This window comes from Gorilla gorilla, chromosome X (assembly GCF_029281585.2).
Source record: "Gorilla gorilla gorilla isolate KB3781 chromosome X, NHGRI_mGorGor1-v2.1_pri, whole genome shotgun sequence".
NCBI classification, from domain to species: Eukaryota; Metazoa; Chordata; class Mammalia; order Primates; family Hominidae; genus Gorilla; species Gorilla gorilla.
In genome coordinates, this window is record NC_073247.2 from 51,695,462 (window position 1) to 51,723,132 (window position 27,671).

Genomic DNA, 27,671 nt, shown 5'->3' on the forward strand with positions numbered 1-27,671 from the left:
GCTACTCGGGAGGCTGGGGCAGGAGAATCGCTTGAACCCAGGAGGCGGAGATTGCGGTGAGCCGAGATCGTGCCATGGCACTCCAGCCCCTGGGTGATAGAGCGAGACTCCGACTCAAAAACAAACAAACAAACAAACAAAAAAAAAACAACAAAAAACAGAGAGAGTAAGTACGGAACTGCATTTACCTCCACACCTATAATTATCCTTCTTATTATAGGGAAGTTCTATGTCTTTGAACTGTATTCCAAATCCACCCTAAAGAAAAGTATGGATCAGCTGGACCCAGGAGGCCCTTCCCCTGGACCTTGCAGAAAAATGACTGCCAATCATGAAATTCACTAAAGGCTTTAAGGTACCTATCTCTTGGAATCCCTTTTACAACTCCTTTTCTTCTAGCTTCGGAATAGTCTAATTATCTTTGTCCCAGGTTTTAGGTTACTTGGGCACATTATTTATGTGCATCGCAATAATGTGACTTCAGTCTATCTCTGTCTCCATTCTGCATAGAGAGGTGTGACAAATTTCCTGTCCTCTGTGGGCTCACACACAGCTGCAGTACCACACGGAATTACAGTGGAGGTTTGAACAGTGGAGACTGTGGGAGCCCAGTGCCCAGAGCAACCTACTCTACTAAGGGAGTTGAGAGGATGGGGAGCTAGACACGTGTATGTGGATCCAGAGCCACTTGGTACTAAGCTCTTACTCCCTGCAAAACACTTAAAAAAAAAAAAAAGATCTTAAACACTACCTCTCCTCCCCGCCCCTTTTTTTTTGAGACGAGTTTCACTCTGTCGCCCAGGCTGGAGTGCAGTGGCGCAATCTCAGCTCACTGCAAACTCCACCTCCTGGACTCAAGCGATTCTCCCACCTCAGCCTCTGGAGTAGCTGGGATTACAGGCGCGCGCCACCAAGCCGTAACTCCTGGACTCAAGTGATCCCGCGTGCCTAGGCCTCCCAAAGTGCTGGGATTACAGGCATTATCCACCACGCCCTGCCTCGCAGAGCACTTTCAATTCATGCACAAGCCCTTGAATCCCAAACACTCTTGCAGGCAGAGACTACTTTTATTCCAACTTTATGGATAAGGAAGCCAGGGCACTGTCAAGGGAGTTGCCTGGTGCCTGTAAGCAGGGAGCTGAACTGGTAGTTAGAGGAATTGCAATTCCCAGGCTCTGGTTCACTGCGCTACCTCCAGGAATGGGGGTGGAAGTGGAGGGAGGGGGCGGTGTTGCAGGAAGTACATTTGCTTCAATATGAACAGTTAAAATGCCTGGAAACATTAAGAAAGGGAGCGTGCAAAAAAAAATTTCCCTGGTTTCAGCCATTTCTTTCTTTCTTTTTTTTTTTGGGGGGGGGGGGCGGAGTCTTGCTCTGTCGCCCAGGCTAATTTTTGTATTTTTTTTTAGAGACGGGGTGTCACGGTGTTAGCCAGGATGGTCTCAGTCTCCTGACCTCGTGATCCGCACGCCTCGGCCTCCCAAAGTGCTGGGATTACAGGCGTGAACCACCGCGGCCGGCCTGGTTTCAGCCATTTCTAACCCTTTTTAGGTCACTTCAAATAAAATTTGCAAATAACTGCCGTGTGGAGAAAATATGCAAATGTTGCTAAACGGAAAAGTCATTCGGAGTGCTGTGAAAGTTGGCTCATTTATTTAGCTGCCTCAAGTGTGCACATCATTCTTTTTCAAAGTGAATGTGTTTAAAGACAAAGCTTTGTATGTTTTCCCGCTTCCTCTCCAATTGGATATTCCAATTATAACGTATTGATTAACAAAATACCCTGGTGTTTTGAACCAAGTATGCCTATGAGCAGGGGTTAATTGAAAATAGGGAACTGCTGTATATTTTAATTCTTTTAGGTACTCCCATGGCGGTACCCTGTACTCGGCTCTACTCAAAAGTAAAACAAAGCCCAGAACCAGGGTAGTCAGTGCATCCCATTGTTGCTATATGCAGTTTGAAGAGCTGTCGGAACTCACAGTTTTCGAACCTGACTCATGTTTACCCTGGTTCATAGGAAAACGAAACTGAAACAAAACCGAGGTCCTTCACCAAAACTCCATGAGAATCCACGAATCTCAGGGCAGGAAGGGACCCTAATATCATTAAACCTAGTGGCTCTCCAAGGGGCATTGTAGAAATCTGTGTATTTCTGGTTGTCACAATGACTGGCGAGAGCTACTGGCATTTAGTGGGCAGGAGCCAGGCACGCCAGGATGTTCTATGATGCTGGTCAGTCCCACAGAGCGAATAATTGAATCACTGGACACATGTCGGTGAAAAACTAGTTCATTATCATCTAAGCCTAGAACTAACACTGTTTTACATATGAACACAAAGTACCTTTGCCCAGTTTCCATATATCCTGAATTTTCCACAAATGCAACTACTGTTTCAATTGAAGGAAGATTGTACTGTTTTATTTAAACATTATTAATAGTTCATCATTTTGGAAAATGAGGTTCCTAGTAGCAATGCTGCTCATGGAACTTGAGTTGTGAAATCAACACACCTTTCCAGTTTGCATTTGTGGCTCTACTGGGCAAGTGTCTTCCCACCAGTTAGTGTAGCTGTGCGGCGGCATTTACATATTATAATACATTGTTTTATTATAATCATTTTGCTTTCGTTTGTTGACAGATCATGTTTTTTGAAATTGTGTTTGTAGTTTTACATAAACAATTTAGGTTTTGTTATTTCAATATAGGTAAAGTGGGCGTTAGAAAATACTAGTTATGAAAAAGAGTTGGGTCTTTCACAGGGTTATGGAATGTAGCAGACTCCTTTTATAGATGAGCAAATTGAGACCCAAAGCCGTTAAACAACTTGCCCCCGACAGTGTGATATTCTCTCCCTATCTCGTTCGAATTTCCGTCTCGATTTTAAAAATTGAGAAGGGAGAGAAGTTATGTGTATAGTAAATTATGTGATGAGCACGAACTATTTGAATTCTGGCAGCAGAAGACCTTTTGTGGGGGTGGTGGAAACCACTGCGTTTTATTTAATTCCGCAGGGCTGAGGGTCAGAAAAGAGGGGAAAGCGGTCATAAGAAACTACGGATGTGCGGGCGCCGGCTCAAAGCCGGGAATCCACTAGTAAACACCTTCTTCTATTTAAGGGCCTGCGGCACCGAAGCCGGGACTTGGGGTGGCCTGCCTAGGAGGGAACCACAGGAAGAGGTTCCACCGACGGCAGAAACCCGGTTCCTCCTATTCCTCATCCACCGCAGCGGCCTGAGAGTCACCCCGAGCCCAGGCCGGTAACCCCGCTGCAGCCCCTCCGGCAGGCCCAGGTTGCACCGGCTACAAACATTCCCGACACCCTTGGGCCCTAGAAGAGCCGTTCGCCACCCGCGGGGGTCCCCGCAATGCCGGGGGTCACCGGCCCTAAGCCGCTGGGCGCCCCGCGGGAGCAAACTAGGGGCAAATGTAGCCCGCATTCCTGCGGAGAGCCGGGGTCCCGGGAGGGCGCGCCAGCGGCGGTTCCGGATCAGCGCGTGACTGTCTCATTGTTCCCTCACCGCGGGGGGCGGGGGCGGCGGCGCGCGCGCACACGTCGGGGGGTTGGCCAGGAGGGGCCATTGTGTGTTTCTAGGCGGCGCCCCCGCTGCCTAGGCAACCGTGCAGCAAGGTGTCCGGCCACCTGCGCGCGCCGCCGGCTCCCCTCCATTTCCCCCCGACTCCCGCCCCGGTCACCATCCTACCCTCCTCCCTCCTCCTTTCCCCTTACTCCGCTCCCCTCTTTTCCCTCCCCCTCCTCCCCTTCCCTCTATTCTCTCCTCCTCTTCCTCTCCCCTCCCCCGTCCCGAGCACTCTATATTCAAGCCACCGTTTCCTGCTTCACAAAATGGCCACCGCACGCGACACCTACGGTCACGTGGCCTGCCGCCCTCTCGGTTTCGGGAATCTGCCTAGCTCCCACTAAGGGGAGGCTACCCGCGGAAGAGCGAGGGCAGATTAGACCGGAGAAATCCCACCACATCTCCAAGCCCGGGAACTGAGAGAGGAAAAAGAGTGAAGGCCAGTGTTAGGAAAAAAAAAAAAAAAACAAAACGAAAAACGAAAGCTGAGTGCATAGAGTTGGAAAGGGGAGCGAAGAGGCCTAGGTTAACATTTTCAGGCGTCTTAGCCGGTGGAAAGCGGGAGACGCAAGTTCTCGCGAGATCTCGAGAACTCCGAGGCTGAGACTGGGGTTTTAGCGGAGAGCACGGGAAGTGTAGCTCGAGAGAACTGGGACAGCATTTGGCACCCTAAGCTCCAAGGCAGGACTGCTAGGGGCGACAGGACTAAGTAGGAAATCCCTTGAGGTGAGACCTGAGGGAGCGCGCAGTAGCCGGGCAGAAGTCGCCGCGACAGGGAATTGCGGTGTGAGAGGGAGGGCACACGTTGTACGTGCTGACGTAGCCGGCTTTCCAGCGGGTATATTAGATCCGTGGCCGCGCGGTGCGCTCCAGAGCCGCAGTTCTCCCGTGAGAGGGCCTTCGCGGTGGAACAAACACTCGCTTAGCAGCGGAAGACTCCGAGTTCTCGGTACTCTTCAGGGATGAGTCATGTGGCAGTGGAAAATGCGCTCGGGCTGGACCAGCAGGTGAGCCGCAAGAACCCCACCGGGCTGGCTGCTGCGTGAATTCCTCCCCTGACCTAACCTGGCTAATGGCGCAGCGCTAACCGGCACCCTTACTTTTCATTTTCTGGGTGCCGCGGGCTGGCGGGTGTGAGTGCCCCGGGGCTATGGAGGGACAGGAATGTTGGTTGGGGCTGTCGCCCGGGCCGGGTCTGGGCCCGCTGTATTGTCCCCGGGACGAGCACAATGGCGGCTTTTGTGTGTGCGTGCGCAGGCGGGCGGAGGGGGAGGGAGTGCGCGCGCTCTCGCGGGGATGCGCATGCGCGAATCCCGACTGGTTAGTGACTCGGGGGGGTTTGCGGGAGTGCGCAGCGCGGCGGGACGCGACTGGAGGCCCTTTTGGCTTGGAGGGCTTCGGCCTTCACGGCTGGCGCAGCCTGGATTCCCGTCCGGAGGACCTGGCGGCACCCGGTGTTTGCGTGCCTGCGAGCAAGGGGTAGAACGCGGCCCAGGAATGTGGGAGGGGGCGGCCTTCGCTCGGGGTAATGGCGGCGGCCTCTTTTGTGTGGTGCTGGGCGGCGCTGTGGCTCACCTCCGGGAGACGGCGGGTCTCGGGCGGGCGAAGGCCTGGAAAGGAGGATGGAATGGGTTTCTTGTTTTTCCCGGGTTCCTTCCGCTGGCTCTTTCGCTTCAGCCCAGGTTCCGCAGGGTCCGGGGGCCCTGCGCCGCAGCCGGGGAGGCTGCGTTTCCGGAGTGGAAAGTTTTGTGACGCAGAAGATTGGGGAGGAGTGGGGGAGGGGTGGGAGCGGGGAGGGGAGGCAGGAATGGGCCGCTGCGCGCTGGGCTCTGGAGATAGAGGTTGGACGTGGCGGGGAGGTTAGGGAGCCAGCGAGGCCCTTTCTCCTCCTTGCTTGCCCCAGATTGTCCGTGTGTGGTATGTTAGCCGGGAGTCCCGCGTTGTTTTTCTGGAGTGGAGGGGTCATCGCGGGTTGTGGGAGTGTCTTCATGTTAGTGACTGTGATCCAGGAATCCGCCATTGGAAAAACAACCGGCTTAGGGGGGAAGTAAACAGTTTCGTTGTTGACTTGTTGCTGTCTGTGGAGTAGAATCTTGCAATGGGTCCCAGGCCCCCGGGTCTTTTCTCTTAGCCAGAATCCCCTCTTCTAAGGGTTTAGGGGCAGAGGAGAGAAAGATGTGTGATCTGAGAGGAGAAGGTTATGGGCTTTGGTGGCAGGAAGTCTGCATCCCACCGCAACAGTGGCACCAGGCTTCAGATAAGCTCTTGTGTGGGTTATACGGAGCTTTTAAATAAACTACTGTCTACTGTGATTAGGGGAGCGTTGATTTCACAAAGTCTGGAATAATCCTGAGACGAAGTTTAGTGGCACAAATTAATTGAATACATATTTTAATGTAGTCATATGTAATATTTTTTAGGAATTGATCTGTTCCTTTGGAAGCATTTTCTACCCGTTAATGAACCAATTATATTAAATCCTCTAATTGCTGACACTTATATGTTGAATTGAACACAGACACTTTAACAATCTACCAGCAGCACAGAGTATTCCCAGTTTTACCATTTTCCATTTAGCTATAGTGTCCTTTTAAGGATTCTAGGCAACAGTGAACCTTATTTAAAAAGCAAAATTGTGCTATAACAAGTGCAAAAGGAAAGTTTGTGTTCCTGCCGTGCTTTAAAGTATTGACGGTAGCAAGAGAAAGCGCGGTGGTGGTTTTGCTCATAGAAATTCTGGAAATTAGGTGCCTGAAGTCTTACACTCATTTTTTAAAAGTGTAGCATCTGCTTCCAGTTTTCAGTGACTCCATTGATGATGCATGCGGTTTGGCCGTATCATACTGAGCTTTAAACACAAGATTTATAAACATGGTATGTAGTGCATCTTTTGCTAACAGGTTGGCAACGGTACAGTGTGACTTGGTCTTTTGTGGCTTTTTTGAGAAAAATGAAACACTTTGCATGTACAGTTTTTTTCCCCAACTACTTGTGAGTAGTTCCTGGTTATAAAACGTTATGAAGGTAGCACATAACCCTTTTCTAGAATGAAGAGGCTTTTGAGCTACCAGTGTAAGGGGATAGGTAGAAATAGAGATGAAAGGCACTAAGATGTCCTACTCTTTAAGAGCATTGAACGCCAGTTGTGCCATTTATTCAAAGTCATCTTTGAACTTATGTTAAAATGGGGTAAAAACAGGTAACTACTTCAGGCCGGGCTCATGCTTGTAATCCCAGCACTTTGGGAGGCCAAGGCAGGTGGTTCACCTGACCTGAGGTCAGGAGACCAGCCTGGGCAACATGGCGAAACCCCATCTCTACTAAAAGTACAAAAAGTAGCCTAGCGTGGTGGCGCACCCCTGTAATCCCAGCTACTCGGGGAGGCGGAGGTTGCAGTGAGCCGAGATCACATGACTGAATTCCAGCCTGGATGACAGAGGGAGACTCTGTCTCAAAAAAAATAAAAATAAAAACAAACGAAACAGTCAAACTACTTAAGAGTTGTGCTTAACATAGTGTTCTGTAAGTGGTAGGTATATTGCTGTTTTTTTTGTTGTTCTTAAGAGTACTACCCGACTAAAAATACTTGGGCAATATTTAGGGATGAAGTATCTAACTAAAAGAACGGCCACTTGGAAATTTGTCCTGACATTTTTCAGGTGTGCATTTTAGGTTTAAAATATCAAGTATTACAGAAAGTTGGCATTGGAAACTTTCATAACCGGCACTAAAACGAATCCTTTATCTATTTGACATTGAGGAATAATTTTGAGATTCAGTGTAAGCTTTAGTTAGGTGATTAGGGAGCCTGTGCTATGGAACATGTTAGTGAAAATTTATTTTGAATGCATGAATTAAATTTGGACAGTTTCTACTGAATAGCACAAGCATCTTGGTGTGCCGCCTTCTGTGGTATATACAATAGTAATATTGCATTTGCTTAGAGCATTGCAGACTTGAAAACATCCTTAGTCACATTCTCATTAAGGGTTGGTATCAGCCCTGTGAGGTGGACTGGGCAACTACTTGAATGCAGTACTAGCAAATGCTAGAGGGCAGGACTAGTTTTCTCTTAATGTAGTATTTGAGCACATGGGGTGCTAACCATCTCACTCTCTTCTAGTTTGCTGGCCTAGACCTGAACTCTTCAGATAATCAGAGTGGAGGAAGTACAGCCAGCAGTAAGTAAAACATCTTATGGGTTTATTGAACATTAGAGCTTAACATCTTAAGATTTCATTGGGCTTATGTAAAATTTAAGAAATTTGCCTTTCAATTTTTACTGCTTAAAGAATTATGTAGTCTTTGTGTTAATAGAATTATATAGTACTTAGTGATCAATCTAAAGCATCGTTGCCTTTTTTTTTTTTTGGTTGAGATGGAGCTTTGCTCTTGTTGCCCAGGTTGGAGTGCAATGGTGTGATCTCGGCTCACCGCAGTCTCTGCCTCCGGGTTCAAGCGATTCTCCTGCCTCAGCCTCCCGAGTAGCTGTGCCTTTCTGATAATAAAACATCAATGACTAGCTGGCTCTCTTGAGTAAAAGCAGCTAATCATTGGAAAGAACCTTATTATATCAAATTATCTCTAGAAGAGTTTTTGTCCATTATAAATCCTGAGCCCAGTTTAGAGGTGATGGGAATGTGTCCCTGTTAACTGACTATATTTATTAAATTGAATTAAGGGAATATGCATTTCATTGGTTATAGCTACTACTTTCTCCTGAAGAACAGAAGACTATACTGAATTTTGGATTGGTGGTTAGGTTAGGTTTTCAAATGTGTCATTTCTTTTAAAAAGGCATTAGAAAAGTTGCTTTTTTTCTTCTAAGGGGGGTTATTTAGAGACTTGTTAGAGGTTAGTGTTAAGATAGGGGATCTTGGTGGTTTATTATAAGGGCAATAGACCCTTATTTTTAGCTCAGATCTCTTCCTACTTATTAAAACAAAAGTGAGTATGGGCTATGATGTGTCCTCATTTTTAGGCAAGAACAGCTTCACTGGGCACAAAATTACTTGGTGTTTGCTTTAACTTTCACCTTATTTGTCACGCTAAGAATCTTTTAGGAACTGATTGTCCTAGTAGAGATTTTTAAAAATGTTTAATTCAGTGTAGAAGTGAAAAAGAAAAATGACACGTTTACTAGTTATAAAGCAAATTTATTTGGGTTTATGTTATTTGCTTTTTTTGCTTATCCATATTCTAGGCTGTACTCCTGCTCGCATACAGAGCAACTGTCAACTTTCCTTAAACTCAGCAAGCCCCAAATTAAAACCTGCAATTCCTTGAAATTAACTCCCCTTTGCAGCTTTTCCTTGTTTATTTATTGTATGTTTTGCAACTTACTGGCATAGAAACAAAAGATTGTGAGATATGTTACATGAGTAATCTTAAGTTGTTACAGTAATACTTAATGCTTTTGTTGACAGTTTTGATGACAGTTCTCTTAAATCTAGCAGGCCTTTAAAAAAATCACATTAAATGACCACTGGTGGCTAAATGTGCTCAATTTGTGGATTTCAACTATTAGGTTCCAAATCAGCTTTTTTTTAATCAAACTCCTTTCAGAGTTCTCCTTATGAAGCAGTAACCCATTTAAAATTAGATTGTTATTTTTCCCCCCTCTCAGTGTCCAGGTAAGTAATCAGATTGGAAGGCTGGAGATTTTAATTTCCCAGAACCATTTTTTAGTAACAAATTTAAATGGAAGGTTTTTTGGCATTTAATTAATTATATATATATATATATATATTTTTTTTTTTTTTTAGAAGGGCGCTATATTCCTCCTCATTTAAGGAACCGAGAAGCTACTAAAGGTAGGTCCTCACAAGTAACTTCGTAGGTCTATTTTTTGCCTCCTTTAGAAGTTAGTAAAGCCTAAGGAAAACGAGGCATTTGGGGGAAGTCTAAACATTGTGTTGTTCTTCTATGCTTCTGTCAGCCTTGGTTCAAATACTAGAGCTTAATAATTTTGGAAGAACTCATCTAATGTTACGCAGTGGGAAATTCGGCATTCCTATGTCAAACTGTTCTGACGCCAAGGGCATGGTTTTGTACAGTTTCACTAGTCTTGTGCTGAATCTGTTTGTAATCATTCACAGCATGGTTTTAGTTTGGAAGAGGTGTGTGCCCTACTGTGTAAACCAAGCTGTATAATGATAACAACCTGGTTATTTCTGTCTTGGCAAAGTTGCCAGAAATGAAGATGGGCTTATCGTAGAATAGTTAACAAGTTACAGCGTTGGAAGTGATTCTCTGGTTTCATCTCTTTGCCTTGCTGCTTTTGAAAGGTTTTGTCCAAAATGTATTACAATATCTGGTGTCTTTTCCCATTGTAATTGTAACGTAGCGATAGATGACAGCTAGTATATGTTTCATATTATGAGACAGCTGTTCGGGTGCTTTATATTCTGTAAAATAGACCATCCAAAATTTGGAGGAAAAGGGAAAGTCAGGAAAACCAAAGATGAGGAGGGAAGATACTGTATAAAGAAGGCAGATAGGAAGAGTGGAGAGTCCACAGGGGAGCACATGGTTTGCTGCTGTTCCTCCATCTCCATATGTAGTCTGTATTACCTTCACTGTCCTGGCAATGCATGGATATAAAATCTGTATTATTTCTACCAGAAGATCACTTTGGCTTTTTTTTTTTTTTTTTTTTTTTTTTTGAGACGGAGCCTCGCTCTGCTGCCGAGGCTGGAGTGCAGTGGCGCGGGCTCACTGCAACCTCCGCCTCCTGGGTTCAAGTGATTCTCCTGCCTCAGCCTCCCAAGTAGCTGGGATCACAGGCATGTGCCACCATGCCCGGCTAATTTTTGTATATTTAGTAGAGACGGGGTTTTGCCTTGTTGCCCAGGCTGGTCTCGAACTCCTGACCTCAAGTGATCCACCCGCCTCAGCCTCCCAAAGTGCTGGGATTACAGGCGTGAGCCACCATGCCTGGCTGGCATTATATTCTTTTTAGGGGAGGTTACTTTGGAATTTGTCTTTATCATCATGGATGTTCTCAATATTCCTAGTATACTAGCTAGAGTTGACCCTCGTGTATATGGCAGTATCATAGAGGTTTTAGAGCTGGAAGAGATCTGGCAATCTAACTTAACTCTTTCTTGCTAGCAAAGGCTGTTGGTCACCTGACTGGCCTAACGGTAGGAGGTAGAAGGCAGAAGGAAAGTAACTGAATTGAGAAGCTGTTTCTGTTTAATAAGGTGTTGCTGAAGCTAGTTAAACCCTCTACCTGTCTTTGGGCTAATTTACATATTCGTCATCCCCTTACCTGGATATTTATAGCTGTACCCAGGAACCTTGTCTATACTGAGAATATATAGTGATGAGGGTTTTTCTTTTTCCCAGGTATTCCTGATTGTCATCAAGCTTATAGTAGATGAACCACTAAAATAATACTACAATTTGACATTAGTGTTCTTCTTGTACTTTATACTATTGAAACTGAAAAATACTGTATTAAACCAAGTAATCTGACAGTCTAAGAATGTTCTAAATGAATACCACCTCCAAGAAACATGGAAACAATGGTAACTGTTTTTCCTAGTAAACTCATTCACACCTATAAAATGAATGGAAATTAAATTGTTATGGTTACACAACGTCATAATGTGTTACAGGCAAAGCTGTTGACCACTTAGAGGTAGTATTCATTCAGAAACATTCTTAGACTGTCAGATTGCTTGATTTAGTGTAGAGTAATTTTTTTTTTTGAGACAAGGGTGTTTCACTCTTGTTTCCCGTGCTGGAGTGCAGTGGCGCAATCTTGGCTCACTGCAACCTCAGCCTCCCGGGTTCAAGTGATTCTCCTGCCTCAGCCTCCTGAGTAGCTGGGATTACAGACATGGGCCACCACGCCCGGCTAATTTTGTATATGTAGTAGAGACGGGGTTTCTCCATGTTGGTCAGGCTAGTCTCGAACTCCTGACCTCAGGTGACCTGCCCGCCTTGGCCTCCCAAAGTGCTGGGATTACAGGCGTGAGCCACCATGCCTGGCCAGTGGACAGTATTTTCTAGTGGGGAGAATTAAAGAAAAACTTTGTCCTGGTGTAAACCAGCTTTAAATCTTGGTTCTCTTACAGTGCCATGGTAGGAATATCTTGAGATTGAACCTCGAGCCCACAGAGATAAGATAGTGGAGGCTTTCAAATTCAGAAAGACTGATAATACCTTAACATGGTTCCTATTTCTAATTAATAATAAAATGTATTTGTGCTTTTTTAATCAAAGGTTTCTACGATAAAGACAGTTCAGGGTGGAGTTCTAGCAAAGATAAGGATGCGTATAGCAGTTTTGGATCTCGTAGTGATTCAAGAGGGAAGTCTAGCTTCTTCAGTGATCGTGGAAGTGGATCAAGGGGAAGGTAAGTGATTTCTTGTCTTATCACTTTACGTGTATGTATAATAACAGTTTAATAAGTCGTTATCCTGACCACCTGTTTGGATGTTAAATTAAGCATTATGTCTGTTTGGTCATTGTATTTTCTTAGCCGTAAGAGGCTTTTACTAAATTGAACCTGTTACTTAGAAATTAGATGAAAATAGGAATATGCTCATTGGCATAATGAAATGAGTTATTCTATTTCTCGAGTTTTATATGTTCTACTTAAAAGAGTAAGTTCATCTAGTGAATGGCCTAATTTGGTTGGGATTTTTGTGGACTCTATAACAATTTCTAAACACCTTGTATTTTTGATTACACAAGTGTGGTGAACTGACCCCACGTGCCTAATAGCTGTGGTTAGTCCTGTGTCCTGATTTTTCGCAAACAGGCCTAAAACTCTTAAAAACATCTTAGTTCAGGTAAGGATTATTTTCTACTTTGGATAAAAAGTCTGTCACACAGGTGAATTGTCCTTTAAGTGACATCCTAGTATAACTAGGACGATTGATATTTGGTGTGCTATTTTCTTCTTTTCTCTACCATTAAATATATTTGGATGAGCACTTTAAATGAAGGTTGTGAGCTGTGTGCCGATTTCAAATAAAATCCTTATTCTTAATTTTGGCATCTGTGAGGCCTTTTAGGCTATACAACTTTATAGAAATGTAAAGATTACTGATTTTAGAAAACGAGGTTATGTAAATGATGCTGGTTAGAGAGCCTTATTTGTCAAGTAACTCAGAATTGGATTGTTGACATCCTTATGGTTAGCCATAACTTAAGTCTCCAGATACAGTTCTAGAGTAGGGATAAGAATCTGATAATGGTTAAATGATATGATTCTGATTAATTGCTTGTGCTGTTCAGGTTTGATGATCGTGGACGGAGTGATTACGACGGCATTGGCAGCCGTGGTGACAGAAGTGGCTTTGGCAAATTTGAACGTGGTGGAAACAGTCGCTGGTGTGACAAATCAGATGAAGATGATTGGTCAAAACCACTCCCACCAAGTGAACGCTTGGAACAGTAAGTTTTTGAAGTGTATGTTACTTGTGATGAAGCCTTACTAGCTAGTATAACAAATGAACTTATCCATTTTTTGATTTGAGGGAACTCTTTTCTGGAGGCAACACTGGGATTAATTTTGAGAAATACGATGACATTCCAGTTGAGGCAACAGGCAACAACTGTCCTCCACATATTGAAAGTGTGAGTATTTTTGCTTGACTTTTTAAGACACAGAGAGGTTAAATGTTTTCATGGTACATTAGAATGTGAGATGGGCTTCATAAAGTCATGTAGACCAGAGGCTTCATAGATTTGTGGAAAAGGAGAAGTTGAGTTCAGTGTCACCATTATGAATAATTTATTACCTAAAATAGAAAATGGGTCAAACATAGGAACAACCCAAAGTCTTCTCCAATGTGCAGTAAGCCTGGGGTTGGTTTTTCTCAAAGTATAATGTGATAATTTTACTTAAACTATGAACTGAGTTACCAATCAGCTGTTGGTTGGTTGTTTCCATTATTAGTATAAGACAGAAATAGCTTTAGATAGCATTTCTAACCCCATTGAATTTCTTAACAGTTCAGTGATGTTGAGATGGGAGAAATTATCATGGGAAACATTGAGCTTACTCGTTATACTCGCCCAACTCCAGTGCAAAAGCATGCTATTCCTATTATCAAAGAGAAAAGAGACTTGATGGCTTGTGCCCAAACAGGTAAGCTCAACTCATAAGAGTAAAACATCATATTTCTTCTGTAAAGGACTAGACAATAAAATATTTTATTTTTTTATGGGTCATGCAGTTTTGCAGCTGCTCAGCGCTGCTATTGGACTGTGAAAGAAGCCATAGATGACACATAAATTATTGGTTACGGCTGTATTCCGTAAGAGCTTTATAAAAATAGCAGGCTTTATTTACAAAAATAGTCTCAGTTTGCTGACTCCTCTTAGAGGTGGAGCAGAGAAGCCACTTTTTGGAAAACTTAAGCATAAACTAAAAGTACTAATTATTAGGATAGTTAAAAAACACTGTCATCTACCAATGTCTGTTTAAAAGTAATGAGCAGGATTTGTTTGTTTGTTTTTGAACAGGGTCTGGAAAAACTGCAGCATTTCTGTTGCCCATCTTGAGTCAGATTTATTCAGATGGTCCAGGCGAGGCTTTGAGGGCCATGAAGGTAGATGTTTCTTTATAAAATGGGAAATTGTAGAACTTTGTAGGTGGCCATTGAGAGGGCTTTCTAAATGATGCTAAGACTTAAGTAGAATGAAAACCAGTTTTCAAGTGTAATCTGTAATCTATAAATTACAAAAGGGAATTATGTTGTGATGAACTTTTCAAACAGGGTAGGTAGAGTTAACTTAAAAATTAACTTATTTCTTAGGAAAATGGAAGGTATGGGCGCCGCAAACAATACCCAATCTCCTTGGTATTAGCACCAACGAGAGAGTTGGCAGTACAGATCTACGAGGAAGCCAGAAAAGTAAGTATGAGTTCCAGTGATTATTAGCTTTTTCATTGATTCTAATTAAATGTTTTATGAACATGTAAAAATTTTGACCTTGAAGTTCATAACATTTTTTTTGCTTATAGTTTTCATACCGATCTAGAGTTCGTCCTTGCGTGGTTTATGGTGGTGCCGATATTGGTCAGCAGATTCGAGACTTGGAACGTGGATGCCATTTGTTAGTAGCCACTCCAGGACGTCTAGTGGATATGATGGAAAGAGGAAAGATTGGATTAGACTTTTGCAAGTATGTTTTGTTTTGTTTTTGTTTTTTTGTTTTGTTTTGTTTTGTTCTTTTGTTTTTGGCAGAGTTTTCGCTCTTGTTGCCCAGGCTGGAGTGCCATGGCATGATCTCGGCTCACCACAACCTCTGCCTCCCGGGTTCAAGCAATTCTCCTGCCTCAGCCTCCCAAGTAGCTGGGATTACAGGCATGTGCCACCACGCCGGGCTAATTTTTGTATTTTTAGTAGAGATGGGGTTTCTCCATGTTGGTCAGGCTGGTCTCGAACTCCCGACCTCAGGTGATCCGCCTGCTTTGGCCTCCCAAAGTGCTGGGATTACAGGCATGAGCCATCGCACCCGGCCAAGTATGTTAATTTTTAAATGTATGGGATGCAGTATTAAAGTTACTGCCCATTAGTTTTGTGGTGGTGTTAACATTGTCTAAATGTTAAGGCTGAGAAGTGATGTATTTCAGACATCTAACTTTTACAAAAAGCTTGTTCATTGTAATTTTAATGTTGAAAAATCAGTAACATCTTGGTTGAGACTTACAACAATGATCAGCTCGTGGGACAGTCAACTAGGATGGGCTAATTTGACTGTAATCTTGAATGACTTATGTAGTGGCAAGAATCCTGTGCTGTGTCTGTAAAATTATGCAGTGTGAGGCACCATCTTAATGAATATATAATTGTAATAACCTATACAATTGTAATTATAATTATACTAACAGCCATACTAAAACCATCTTGATTTCTCCTCAAATTCTAAACTCAGGCTTGTTTTTTTTCATGACATGACAGATACTTGGTGTTAGATGAAGCTGATCGGATGTTGGATATGGGGTTTGAGCCTCAGATTCGTAGAATAGTTGAACAAGATACTATGCCTCCAAAGGGTGTCCGCCACACTATGATGTTTAGTGCTACTTTTCCTAAGGAAATACAGGTACTGTTTGATGTTGCAAATTTTATTTATTTAGAAATTTGTTTATCTCAGGTAATAATAAAAATTTTTTTTCTTTCAGATGCTGGCTCGTGATTTCTTAGATGAATATATCTTCTTGGCTGTAGGAAGAGTTGGCTCTACCTCTGAAAACATCACACAGAAAGTAGTTTGGGTGGAAGAATCAGACAAACGGTCATTTCTGCTTGACCTCCTAAATGCAACAGGTAACGTTATGAATTTTTTATTTTATTAGACATGGGGGTTTCTCTTTGTTGCCCAGGCTGGAGTGCAGGGGTTATTCACAGGCGCGATCCCATTACTGATCAGCATGGGAGTATTTGACCTGCTCTGTTTCTGACCTGGGCCTGTTCACCCCTCCTTAGGCAACCTGGTGCTCCCTTGCTTCCGGGAGGTTACCATGTTGATGCCAAACTTAGTGTGGACACCTGATAGGCATAGTACACTACAGCCCAGAACTCCTAGACTTAGACAATCCTCTTGCCTCAGCCTCCAGAGTAGCTGGGACTACAGGCACGCACCACTGCTCCCAGCTAAAATTATGAATAATTTAATTGCTCTGGTAATAACCCATTTGGGCTGGGTGCAGTGGTACAGTGCATGTAGTCCCAGCTACTTGGCAGGCTGAGGCTGTAGTATGCCATGATTGCACCTGTGAATGGCCAGTGCACTCTCAGCCTGGGCAATTTAGTGAGACCCCCATCTCTTAAATGTATTTGGATTACCTTTATTACTTTTCCTTCTCAATTCAAAACATGCTGTGTTGAAAGCCCGTTTTTAAGAAGATATATATGTATTTTAATTGACACATTAAAATTGTGCATACATAAGTGCAAAGAGAACTAAGCCATGTTAGTGACAAAAACCTATAATTTTTCAACGACAGGCAAGGATTCACTGACCTTAGTGTTTGTGGAGACCAAAAAGGGTGCAGATTCTCTGGAGGATTTCTTATACCATGAAGGATACGCATGTACCAGCATCCATGGAGACCGTTCTCAGAGGGATAGAGAAGAGGCCCTTCACCAGTTCCGCTCAGGAAAAAGCCCAATTCTAGTGGCTACAGCAGTATGTATAAACATCTTTCTTTTATTCAAATTGAGCATGTTCAAGTATTTGTTTTCTTTTAAGTGGGCCATATCTCATAAAAGTTATTTTCCAGGTAGCAGCAAGAGGACTGGACATTTCAAATGTGAAACATGTTATCAATTTTGACTTGCCAAGTGATATTGAAGAATACGTACATCGTATTGGTCGTACGGGACGTGTAGGAAACCTTGGTAAGTATTTGATTACTTGATGGTTTCATTGTTTTTTGCTGTGATGTGTGCAGGAAAGAACTTGGTAGGATCTAAAATACATTTTTAACAATGAAAGTGACAAAGATTTTGCTCAAAGCACTTGTTTAAATATTACGTGGTAATATTTTAAATATTTCTACGTAGGAAAGTAAGAAGAGTAGCAAGTTACTTTATGGAAGACCTTTGTTTATATACTTTTTTGGGAACTCTTTTAGGCCTGGCAACCTCATTCTTTAACGAGAGGAACATAAATATTACTAAGGATTTGTTGGATCTTCTTGTTGAAGCTAAACAAGAAGTGCCGTCTTGGTTAGAAAACATGGCTTATGAACACCACTACAAGGGTAGCAGTCGTGGACGTTCTAAGAGGTGAGGTATAAATGGTATATAATGAGGGGAATGGGTGTTCACTTACAGTTCGTAGTGTTTCCTCTGCATGCATAACGTCCAAGGTTAACTGTACAATATTTAAAAAGCTTAATCATCTTAGGCTTCCTAGATTCTTTGGTAAGGGGTTGTATTAGAATGGGTGACACTCTATTGGGGAAAATATGGCTGGATGGGGAATTGTTTGAATGGAAAAATTAGAAATTGGTCATTAGGAAAGAGTTAGGTTACTTTAGTGGAATTTCATCTTCATGTGAACCAACATAATTTTTTTCTTATAGTAGCAGATTTAGTGGAGGGTTTGGTGCCAGAGACTACCGACAAAGTAGCGGTGCCAGCAGTTCCAGCTTCAGCAGCAGCCGCGCAAGCAGCAGCCGTAGTGGCGGAGGTGGCCACGGTAGCAGCAGAGGATTCGGTGGAGGTAGTGTTAATCTGTAACTTCATAGCTTTGGGAAGGGTTTTTTCCTTTTAGTCAATTTAAGTTCAGCACTATAGAAACTTGATGGCAAATTACTTAAGGGAAGGATTGTATTTAATGATGGATAACTTCATTAATTTCTCTCTCTTTTTAAATCTCTCATTAGGTGGCTATGGAGGCTTTTACAACAGTGATGGATATGGAGGAAATTATAACTCCCAGGGGGTTGACTGGTGGGGTAACTGAGCCTGCTTTGCAGTAGGTCACCCTGCCAAACAAGCTAATATGGAAACCACATGTAACTTAGCCAGACTATACCTTGTGTAGCTTCAAGAACTCGCAGTACATTACCAGCTGTGATTCTCCACTGAAATTTTTTTTTTAAGGGAGCTCAAGGTCACAAGAAGAAATGAAAGGAACAATCAGCAGCCCTGTTCAGAAGGTGGTTTGAAGACTTCATTGCTGTAGTTTGGATTAACTCCCCTCCCGCCTACCCCCATCCCAAACTGCATTTATAATTTTGTGACTGAGGATCATTTGTTTGTTAATGTACTGTGCCTTTAACTTTAGACAACTTTTTATTTTGATGTCCTGTTGGCTCAGTAATGCTCAAGATACCAATTGTTTTGACAAAATAAATTTACTGAACTTGGGCTAAAATCAAACCTTGGCACACAGGTGTGATACAACTTAACAGGAATCATCGATTCATCCATAAATAATATAAGGAAAAACTTATGCGGTAGCCTGCATTAGGGCTTTTTTGATACTTGCAGATTGGGGGAAAACAACAAATGTCTTGAAGCATATTAATGGAATTAGTTTCTAATGTGGCAAACTGTATTAAGTTAAAGTTCTGATTTGCTCACTCTATCCTGGATAGGTATTTAGAACCTGATAGTCTTTAAGCCATTCCAGTCATGATGAGGTGATGTATGAATACATGCATACATTCAAAGCACTGTTTTCAAAGTTAATGCAAGTAAATACAGCAATTCCTCTTTCAACGTTTAGGCAGATCATTAATTATGAGCTAGCCAAATGTGGGCATACTATTACAGGGAAAGTTTAAAGGTCTGATAACTTGAAATAGGGTTTTAGGAGAATTCATCTACTTAGACTTTTTAAATGCCTGCCATAAATGAAATTGAAATGGTAGAATGGCTGACCACAGCAATGACCAGCCCTCATTAGGGCCCTGGATGATTTTTTGATTTTTGGTCTAATAACGCATGCTAGTGTTGATGTTTTTTGGTCAAGAGGGTATGAACAGGAAGAATTAAATGCAGCAGGCTTTATTTTAAATGCCGATTCACATTACTCTGTTCAAGCTGCGTTGAGATGTTAAACTGGCTTACTATAGACTTTGTAAAAATGGCTCCAGAAGAGTAACAAACTGAAATCTTTGAGATCACACAGGTTGGAAATATGTACATAACTGCACAAGGTGTCAATTCTGCTCTACAGTGCAGTTTTAGTCAGTTTTAGTTGCATAGGTTTCCATTGTATTTATAGTCTGTTTATGCTAAATCTGGCCAAAGATGAGCATTGTCCACCACTAAAATGCCTCTGCCACTTTGAATTCTGTGCTAATTTTGTGGCCAGAATGCGGTGATCAAAACGCTCCATCTTTTTACAGTGGCATAGGAAGACGGCAAAAATTTCCTAAAGTGCAATAGATTTTCAAGTGTATTGTGCCTTGTTCTAAAACTTTTATTAAGTAGGTGCACTTGACAGTATTGAGGTCATTTGTTATGGTGCTATTTCAATTAGTCTAGGTTTAGGCCCTTGTACATTTTGCCCATAACTTTTTACAAAGTACTTCTTTTATTGCACATTCAGAGAATTTTATATATATGTCTTGTGTGCGTGTCCTTAAACTTCCAATCTTACTTTGTCTCTTGGAGATTGTTGAACGCAGCTTGTCTAGGAAGGGGATGGGACTAGATTCTAAAATTTATTTGGGACCATGGGAATGATAGTTGGGAAGAAAACTATTTGCACACGACAGATTTCTAGATACTTTTTGCTGCTAGTTTTATGTAATATTTATTGAACATTTTGACAAATATTTATTTTTGTAAGCCTAAAAGTGATTCTTTGAAAGTTTAAAGAAACTTGACCAAAAGACAGTACAAAAACACTGGCACTTGAATGTTGAATGTCACCGTATGCGTGAAATTATATATTTCGGGGTAGTGTGAGCTTTTAATGTTAAGTCATATTAAACTCTTAAGTCAAATTAAGCAGACCCGGCGTTGGCAGTGTAGCCATAACTTTCTGATGTTAGTAAAAACAAAATTGGCGACTTGAAATTAAATCATGCCAAGGTTTTGATACACTTGTCTTAAGATATTAATGAAACACTTCAAAACACTGATGTGAAGTGTCCAGATTCTCAGATGTTTGTTGTGTGAATTTTGTTTAGTTGTGTGTTTTTTTTTTTTTTCAGTGAATGTCTGGCACATTGCAATCCTCAAACATGTGGTTATCTTTGTTGTATTGGCATAATCAGTGACTTGTACATTCAGCAATAGCATTTGAGCAAGTTTTATCAGCAAGCAATATTTTCAGTTAATAAGGTTTCAAAAATCATGTAAGGATTTAAACTTGCTGAATGTAAAGATTGAACCTCAAGTCACTGTAGCTTTAGTAATTGCTTATTGTATTAGTTTAGATGCTAGCACTGCATGTGCTGTGCATATTCTGATTTTATTAAAATAAAAAGTTGAACTGCACAGTCTCCTTTGTTGTTGTCAATTGTGGTTTATTTTCAGAGGTGAAAATAAAGTTGTGCTCTTGCCTGAAAAATTGTAAAATGTTATTTTTTGCTTGTCATCCAGTGCTATTTTTTGAGATGCCTCTTGGATACAGAATGACTCATACCATAAGTATTTGCAATGAAAGATGAAGATAGTATTAGTTTGAAATACAGTGAAACAGGATTTTTGTAATAGATGGAAATCTAAAAGGCCCTTACTGATAATACAGCATGTATTAGAAATTGGCTTATACTTTGAACAATTTGACATGGGTGGGAGTCTCTTTGTTCTTTGAAGTATCTATTATGAAGGATAGTTGAACAGTGGAAGAATGAGCAGGATAAAAGTCAAGTGTGTCAGTAGTCCAACAAGTGATGGTAAGTATATACTTAGGGAAGGAATCAAGAATGTATTTGGGCCAGGTGTGATGATTACATAGTCCTATAGTGCTAGTTTATTTGGAAGCTGAGGGGCAGGAAGATTGCTTGAGCCCAGGAGTTCAAGTCCAGCCTGGGCAACGTATAGCAAGACCTTATCTCTGAAAACAGGTAATAAGACGTCTATGCTTACCGTACACACTGCTGCAATAGGCTGCTACCACAAGTGCATAGGTGTTTGGTTAGATTGAGCCATACTAGCAGTTTGATGTTTCAATCCAACGAATATATATTCAGTTTTTGTTTCAGTAAGTTGAAGGTTTGCAGTATGATTAAGAATTTTTTGCATTGTAAGGAAGTATGGTTCTGGATAATCTTTCCAGTCATGAACTCAAGCCTAAGTTTTTAGGGCAGAATTTTGACACATGGCCATATGTGTTTTGAAGATAGAAAAGATATTGGTACTTGAGTCTCGATTTAGTCAAAATAAGCATGGAAAGGTTTGGGATTGCTAGATTGGATAGTCAATGGCTGAAAGTGACTCATGAAGTGAAACGATGCTAAGGAGAGTTCAGTTTCCACTTCATGTGAATGATGAGCGAACATGACAATCTGCTCTGGGGGAACTGCCAAAATTTGAGGTTATTTCTAGTCTAGCATGGTTAGGATTATGGTGACAAAAATTTAGTATGTTTACATACTACATTAATGTGGTTTAATTTTAATTACACTTAAATGCGGTTGTCACTCTTGTGCACTGTTGATGTGTTTCGTGGATTCTTGGCTGAATTTCAAGATGTTTAAAATGGCTTTATAGGAGCTGTGTCTAACCTTCATGCTTAAAATGTTTCCTTTGCTCCTATGCTCTACGTGACCTGCTTGAGTGGCCACGGGCTTGCTCTTTAGAGCACAGTGACTGATACATTGTTGATAGGGCCTCACTACTCCCACAATGCAGAGATTGTACTTATTGTAGGTACAGGGCATTGAAAGTTATAAGACTATCTTTGGGTTTTGCTTTCTTCTATTCCATTGTATTTTTAATACAATTCTGGGTATATTTAAACCTGCTTTGCTTCATGTCCTCATTTCAGTTTATGATCTATTTTTCAGCATGTTTAGTGTCATTGTTTCTAATGTGGCTGTCCTCTATAATGACTACTCTTCAATTTCTTCATTTTTTTTTTCCTCTGAGTTTTCTCTACATACACTTGACTGAGTTTTTAGGATAATTCTGAGGACTTTTTTTTGGCAAAGCACTGTTTAATTATATTATGAAAGGATATTTTGTGACTTGGAAAGATGTTTATTATGGGAGAAAACAAAACGGACCAATACGATTTAAGAGCAGGAAACAGGTGTCTCAAAACAAGATAAAGTCAGCAATTCCACTCCTAGGAGGATTCTACCCAGGAGAAATGAAAATGCTAAGTATGTGAATGTTTTGTAGCATTATTCATCGTAACCAAAAAGTGGAAACAAAAATGTCCCTCAACTGGCAAATGGATAAACTAAATATATACACAAAATGAGATACTATCTCCTCTAGGGGACCAGCCACATCCCCAATTTCCTCTCCCCTCTTCAAAGGGTCATTAGGTAGGTCTATCAGTACTGTGACATACCTATATTCTAAGGCTTTCTGTGGATGTATATCCAGTTTTAGTCCTTATTTTACTGTGTGAAGCAGATACAATCATGGTTTATTGGATATTTACTGTCTTCCTTGTTACATTGAAGATGTTTCATTTTTCGAGAGAAGTGCCTCCTATCTTTCGCTGGAGATCCTCCATTCACTTCCTTTTCCACTCATTCTATTCCCAACAGCCCATCTCATTTACCTAAGTCAACATTAGTGGTATGCAGAATGGTCCCTGAACCTCTCCTCCAGACCTCAATCACCTGATGGGATCTTTCAGTGCAAGGCGAGGGTTGACTTAGGGTGCAATCAAAACCTGATTTGGTGTCTGCTTGAGTATTGGCACTGGGAGATGTAGTGATTAATTTAGATTAGTCTTTCCTCTCTTGGAACCTAGCCATTTTCCTTTTGTGTTTCCCCAACTTGGTGTTGCAACAGAAAGTACCTGGGAAATGATTCTAGGGCAACTCTCCTAACAGGATCCTCCACCTCTGAGGTTCTCTCAGAAATCTGTGGTTTTGGTTTTGGTTTTTGCCTGTGTTTTTATTCCTAAAGCTCCCCAGGCAATTCTGATACAGCAGGCTTAGGTGTGGAGTCCACTGTTCACTCCCCTTCTTTTTGTCATCTGTTTCAGACTTAGCATTGCCATGATCATGTTTCTGGTTCTTCATTGTGGAAGCATCTCTGTATTCCAAATTAAAACAGATATTGCAAACAAATTAATGGCATTCTATTACGTGGCCCCTATGGCGTGGTTCTAATCTACCATTGCAGCTTTAACTCACCTCCCAGACCTTATCCTGTAGCTGAATGTCATGCTACTGTCTATGCAAATCCTGTGCTTTCTTCTGCCTTTGCCTTAGTTTTTGCTCACCATGTTCCTTCTAACTAGAATTGGAGCTAAATTAAAGTTTTAAAATATTGGGCTGGGCGCAGTGGTTCACGCCTGTAATCCCAGCACTTTGGGAGGCCGAGGCGGGCAGATCACGAGGTCAGGAGATCGAGACCATCCTGGCTAACACGGTGAAACCCTGTCTCTACTAAAAATACAAAAAAAAAAAAAAAAAAAAAATTAGCCGGGCATGGTGGCAGGCACCTGTAGTCCCAGCTACTTAGGAGGCTGAGGCAGGAGAATGGTGTCAGCCCAGGAGGCAGAGCTTGCAGTGAGCTGAGATTGTGCCACTGCACTCCAGCCTGGGTGATAGAGCAAGACTCCATCTCAAAAAATATATATATTATATATTGTATTCAGAATATTAAGGTGCTGGCCCGGCACAGTGGCTCACACCTGTGATCCCAGCACTTTGGGAGGTGGGTGGAGTTCAAGACCAGCCTGGCCAACATGGTGAAACTCCATCTCTACTAAAAAAAAAAAAAAAAATTAGCTGGGCGTGGTGGCAAGCGCTTATAGTCTCAGCTACTTGGGAGGCTGAGGCAGGAGAATCACTTGAACCTGGGAGGTGGAGGTTGTAGTGAGCCAAGTTTGTGCCACTGTACTCCACTGTGGGCAACAGAGTGAGGTTCCATCTCAAAAAAAAAAAATCTCTCTCTTTATACACACACATACACACACACACACACACACACATATAAAGTTGCCATTGACAATTACTAGTGACATAGAGAAAATACTTGTTCCAGTGGGTAGAGAAAAAAGTAGGTTACATCTCAGTGTGCAGAATGATCTTAAGTATTGAAAATACATAGAAGACCAGAAGGAAACCTGCTAAAATATTAATAGTTTTTGCTTCTGGTTGAAATTATAAAGATTTTCTGCTGCTTTATCCTTTCCTGAGCAGATTTTATACAGTTAAAATGTATTTTCTAATAAAACTGTATAGATTCACAGGAAGTTGCAAAAACAGCAGAGAGGTTCCACTGTACCCTTCACCCAGTTTCCCCCAATGGTAACATCTGGCATACTGCAGTACAAAACCAGGAAACTGCCATTGGTACAATCCACACACCCTGTTCCAATTTCACCAGTTTTACTCATTTGTATGCACTGGTGTGTGTAGTTCTGTGCAGTTTTATATGTGTAGATTTGTGTAACCCCCTCCACAGAACAGTTCCATCATCACAATGATCTCCCTTGTGCTACCTCTTTTTTTTTTTTTTTTTTTTTTTTGAGACAGGGTTGCGCAGGCTGGTGTGACCATAGCTCGCAGCAGCCTTGACCTCCCAGGCTCAAGCAATCCTCCCACCTCAGCCTCCTGAGTAGCTGGGACTACAGGCGTGTGCCACCACACCTAGCTAATTTTTAAATTATTTGTAGAGACGGGATCCCACTATGTTGCCCAGGCTGGTCTTGAACTGAACTCCTCAACTGATCCCCCTGCCTCAGCCTCCCAAAATGCTGGGATTACATGCATGAGCCACAGTGCTCAGCTTGCTACCTCTTTTTAAATCGTATCTGTCCCCTTCCTGCTTCCCTAACCTGTCCCTAACCCCTGACAACTACTTGTCTGTTTAACATCTCTAAAATGTAATTTAAAAATTGTTACATAAATGCAGTATGTGACCTTTTGAGACTAGGTTATTTTGACTCAGTATAATGTCTCTGATCAATCCAAGTTGTTGTAAATAGTTTTTGTTGTTGTTGTTGTTGTTGTTGTTTTTGAGATGGAGTCTCACTCTGTTGCCCAAGCTGGAGTGCAGTGGCGCGATCTCGGCTCACTGCAACCTCTACCTCCAGGGTTCAAGCAATTCTCCCCAAGTAGCTGGGATTACAGGTGCACGACACCACACCCAGCTAATTTTTGTATTTTTAGTAGAGGCGGGATTTCACCATGTTGGCCAGGCTGATCTCGAAGTCCTGACCTCGGGTGATCCGCCCGCCTCGGCCTCCTAAGGTGCTGGGATTATAGATGTGAGCCACTGCGCCCGGCCAGTTTGTTCTTTTTTATTGCTGAATAGTATAGATATTCTGTAGTTTATCCGTTCAGCCGTTGAAGGATATTTGTCTTGTTTCCGGTTTGTGACTTACAAATAAAGCTGCTATGAACATTCAGCTACATATGAACCTATATACAGGTTTTCGTGTAGACATAAGTTTTCATTTATCTGGCATAAATGCCCAGGAGTACAATTGCTGGGTCCTGTTTTAAGTATGTGTTAGTTTAAAACACTGCCAAACCATTTTTCAGAGTGGCTGTACCATTTTACATTCCTACCAGCAATGCAGGACACATCCAGTTTCTCTGCATCCTCACCAGCATTTGGTATTGTTATTATTATTACTATTATTATTTTTTGAGACAGGGTCCCACTCTGTCACCCAGGCTGGAGTGCAGTGGCCCTATCATGGCTCACTGCAGCCTTGAGCTCCGAAGCTCAAGCCATCCTCCCACCTCAGCCTCCTGAGTAATTGGGACCACGGGTGTGTACCACCATGCTCGGCTAATTTTCTTTTTCTTTTTTTTTTTTTTGAGATGTGGTCTCACTATGTTGCCCAGGCCAGTCTTGAATTTCTGGGCTCAAGTGATCCTCCCATCTAGCCCAGCACTCTCAAAGTGCTAGGATTACAGGCATGAGCCACCACACCAGGCATGTCATTATTTTTAAATTTTGGCTGCTCTAATTGGTGTAAAGTAGTATCTTATTGTCTTAATTTGCATTTCTCTAATGGCTGGTGATGTTGAACATCTTTTCACGTTCTTATTTGCCATCCCTGTATCCTCTTTGGTAAAATATATGTCTGTGTCTTTTGCTCATTTTTAAATTGATAGTTTTTTACTGTTGAGTTTTGAGAGTTCTTTATTCTAAGTACAAGTCTTTTTGACAGTTTGCAAATATTTTCTCTCAATCTAAGTTGTCTTTTTATCTTAACAAGGTCTTTTGCAGAGCAAATGCTTTTAATTGTTCTTAAACATTTAAAAATTTGATGTAGTCCAATTTGTCAGCTTTTTTTTTTTTTTTTTTTTTTTGAGACAGTATCTCACTCTGTCACTCAAGCTGGAGTGCAGTGATGCAATCTCGGCTCACTGCAATCTCTGCCTCTCGGCTTCAAGCAACTCTCCTGCCTCAGCCTCCCTAGTAGCTGGGATTACAGGTGCCCACCAACATGCCCGGCTAATGGCTAATTTTTGTATTTTTAGTAGAGACGGGGTTTCACCATATTGACCAAGTTGGTCTCAAACTCCTGACTTCAGGTGATCCACCTGCCTTGGCCTCCCAAATTGCTGGGGTTACAGGCATGAGCCACCTCGCCTGGCCAGTATTTCTTTTTCTTTCTTTCTTTTTTTTTTTTTTGAGACGGAGTCTCACTCTGTTGCCAGGCTGGAGTGCAGTGGTACGATCTCGGCTCACTGCAACCTCTGCCTCCTGGGTTGAAGTGATTCCCCTGCCTCAGCCTCCTGAGTAGCTGGGACTACAGGCGCACACCACCACACCTGGCTAATTTTTTTTTTTAATTTTAATAGAGATGGGGTTTCACCGTGTTGGTCAGGGTGGTCTTGATCTCCCACCTTGTGATCTGCCCGCCTTGGCCTCTCAAAGTGTTGGGATTACGGGCGTGAGCCACCGTGCCCGGCCGGCATCATTCGTCAAAAAGAATGTTCTTTCTCCATTGAATTGCTTTTGTACCTTTGTCAAAAATTAGTTGGCTGTCTTTTTGTGAGTCTATTTCTAGGTTCACAATTCCATTTCATTAATCTATATGCCTATCCTTCCACCATTCCTGCAGAATATCACACTAATTCTTTTTTTTTTTTTTTTTTTTTGAGACAGAGTCTTGCTCTGTCACCCAGGCTGGAGTGTAGTGGCACGATCTCAGCTCACTGCAACCTGTACCTCCTGGGTTCAAGCGATTCTCCTGCCTCAGCCTCCCAAGTAGCTTGGATTACAGGTGTGCGCCACCACACCCAGATAATTTTTGTATTTTTAGTAGAGACAGGTTTTCACCATGTTGGCCAGGCTGGTCTTGAACCCCTGACCTCAGGTGATCTATCCACCTCGGCTTCCCAAATTGCTGGGATTACAAGTGTGAGCCACTGCATGTGGCCTCAATTATTTTTATCTATATAATAAGTCTTAAAGTTGGGTAGGAGTGATTCCTCTCACTTTATTATAGTTTTGCAAAAGTAATTTAGCTCTTCTAGTTCCTTTGCCTTTCC

At 42.2% G+C, this 27,671-nt stretch overlaps 1 protein-coding gene across 2 annotated transcripts; it reads left to right on the plus strand.

Moving 5' to 3' along the window:
* Positions 1–3,551: 3,551 nt before the first annotated feature.
* DDX3X (DEAD-box helicase 3 X-linked) lies at positions 3,552–20,522 on the plus strand. Of its 2 annotated transcripts, none has more exons than XM_019019329.3 (17): positions 3,552–4,590; positions 7,707–7,764; positions 9,349–9,396; positions 11,816–11,948; positions 12,836–12,994; positions 13,078–13,177; positions 13,556–13,691; positions 14,069–14,154; positions 14,362–14,460; positions 14,571–14,731; positions 15,511–15,655; positions 15,735–15,879; positions 16,560–16,741; positions 16,836–16,953; positions 17,190–17,343; positions 17,643–17,782; positions 17,946–20,522. In XM_019019329.3, exons 1-17 carry the CDS (start codon positions 4,546–4,548, stop codon positions 18,023–18,025), a joined length of 1,989 nt encoding a protein of 662 aa, XP_018874874.1. In that variant the 5' UTR covers positions 3,552–4,545; the 3' UTR covers positions 18,026–20,522. The 2 variants fall into 2 exon arrangements, with proteins under 2 accessions (XP_018874874.1, XP_018874875.1); XM_019019330.3 differs by having other exon boundaries at positions 3,621–4,590; positions 17,646–17,782.
* Positions 20,523–27,671: the final 7,149 nt, after the last annotated feature.

Coding starts and splice junctions, on each gene's coding strand:
- DDX3X (XM_019019329.3), top strand. CDS start 4,546: ATGAGTCATGTGGCAGTGGAAAATGCGCTCGGGCTGGACCAGCAG. Junction 7,765..9,348: donor TGGAGGAAGTACAGCCAGCA/GTAAGTAAAACA, acceptor TTTTTTTTTTAG/AAGGGCGCTATATTCCTCCT. Junction 15,880..16,559: donor TGACCTCCTAAATGCAACAG/GTAACGTTATGA, acceptor TTTCAACGACAG/GCAAGGATTCACTGACCTTA.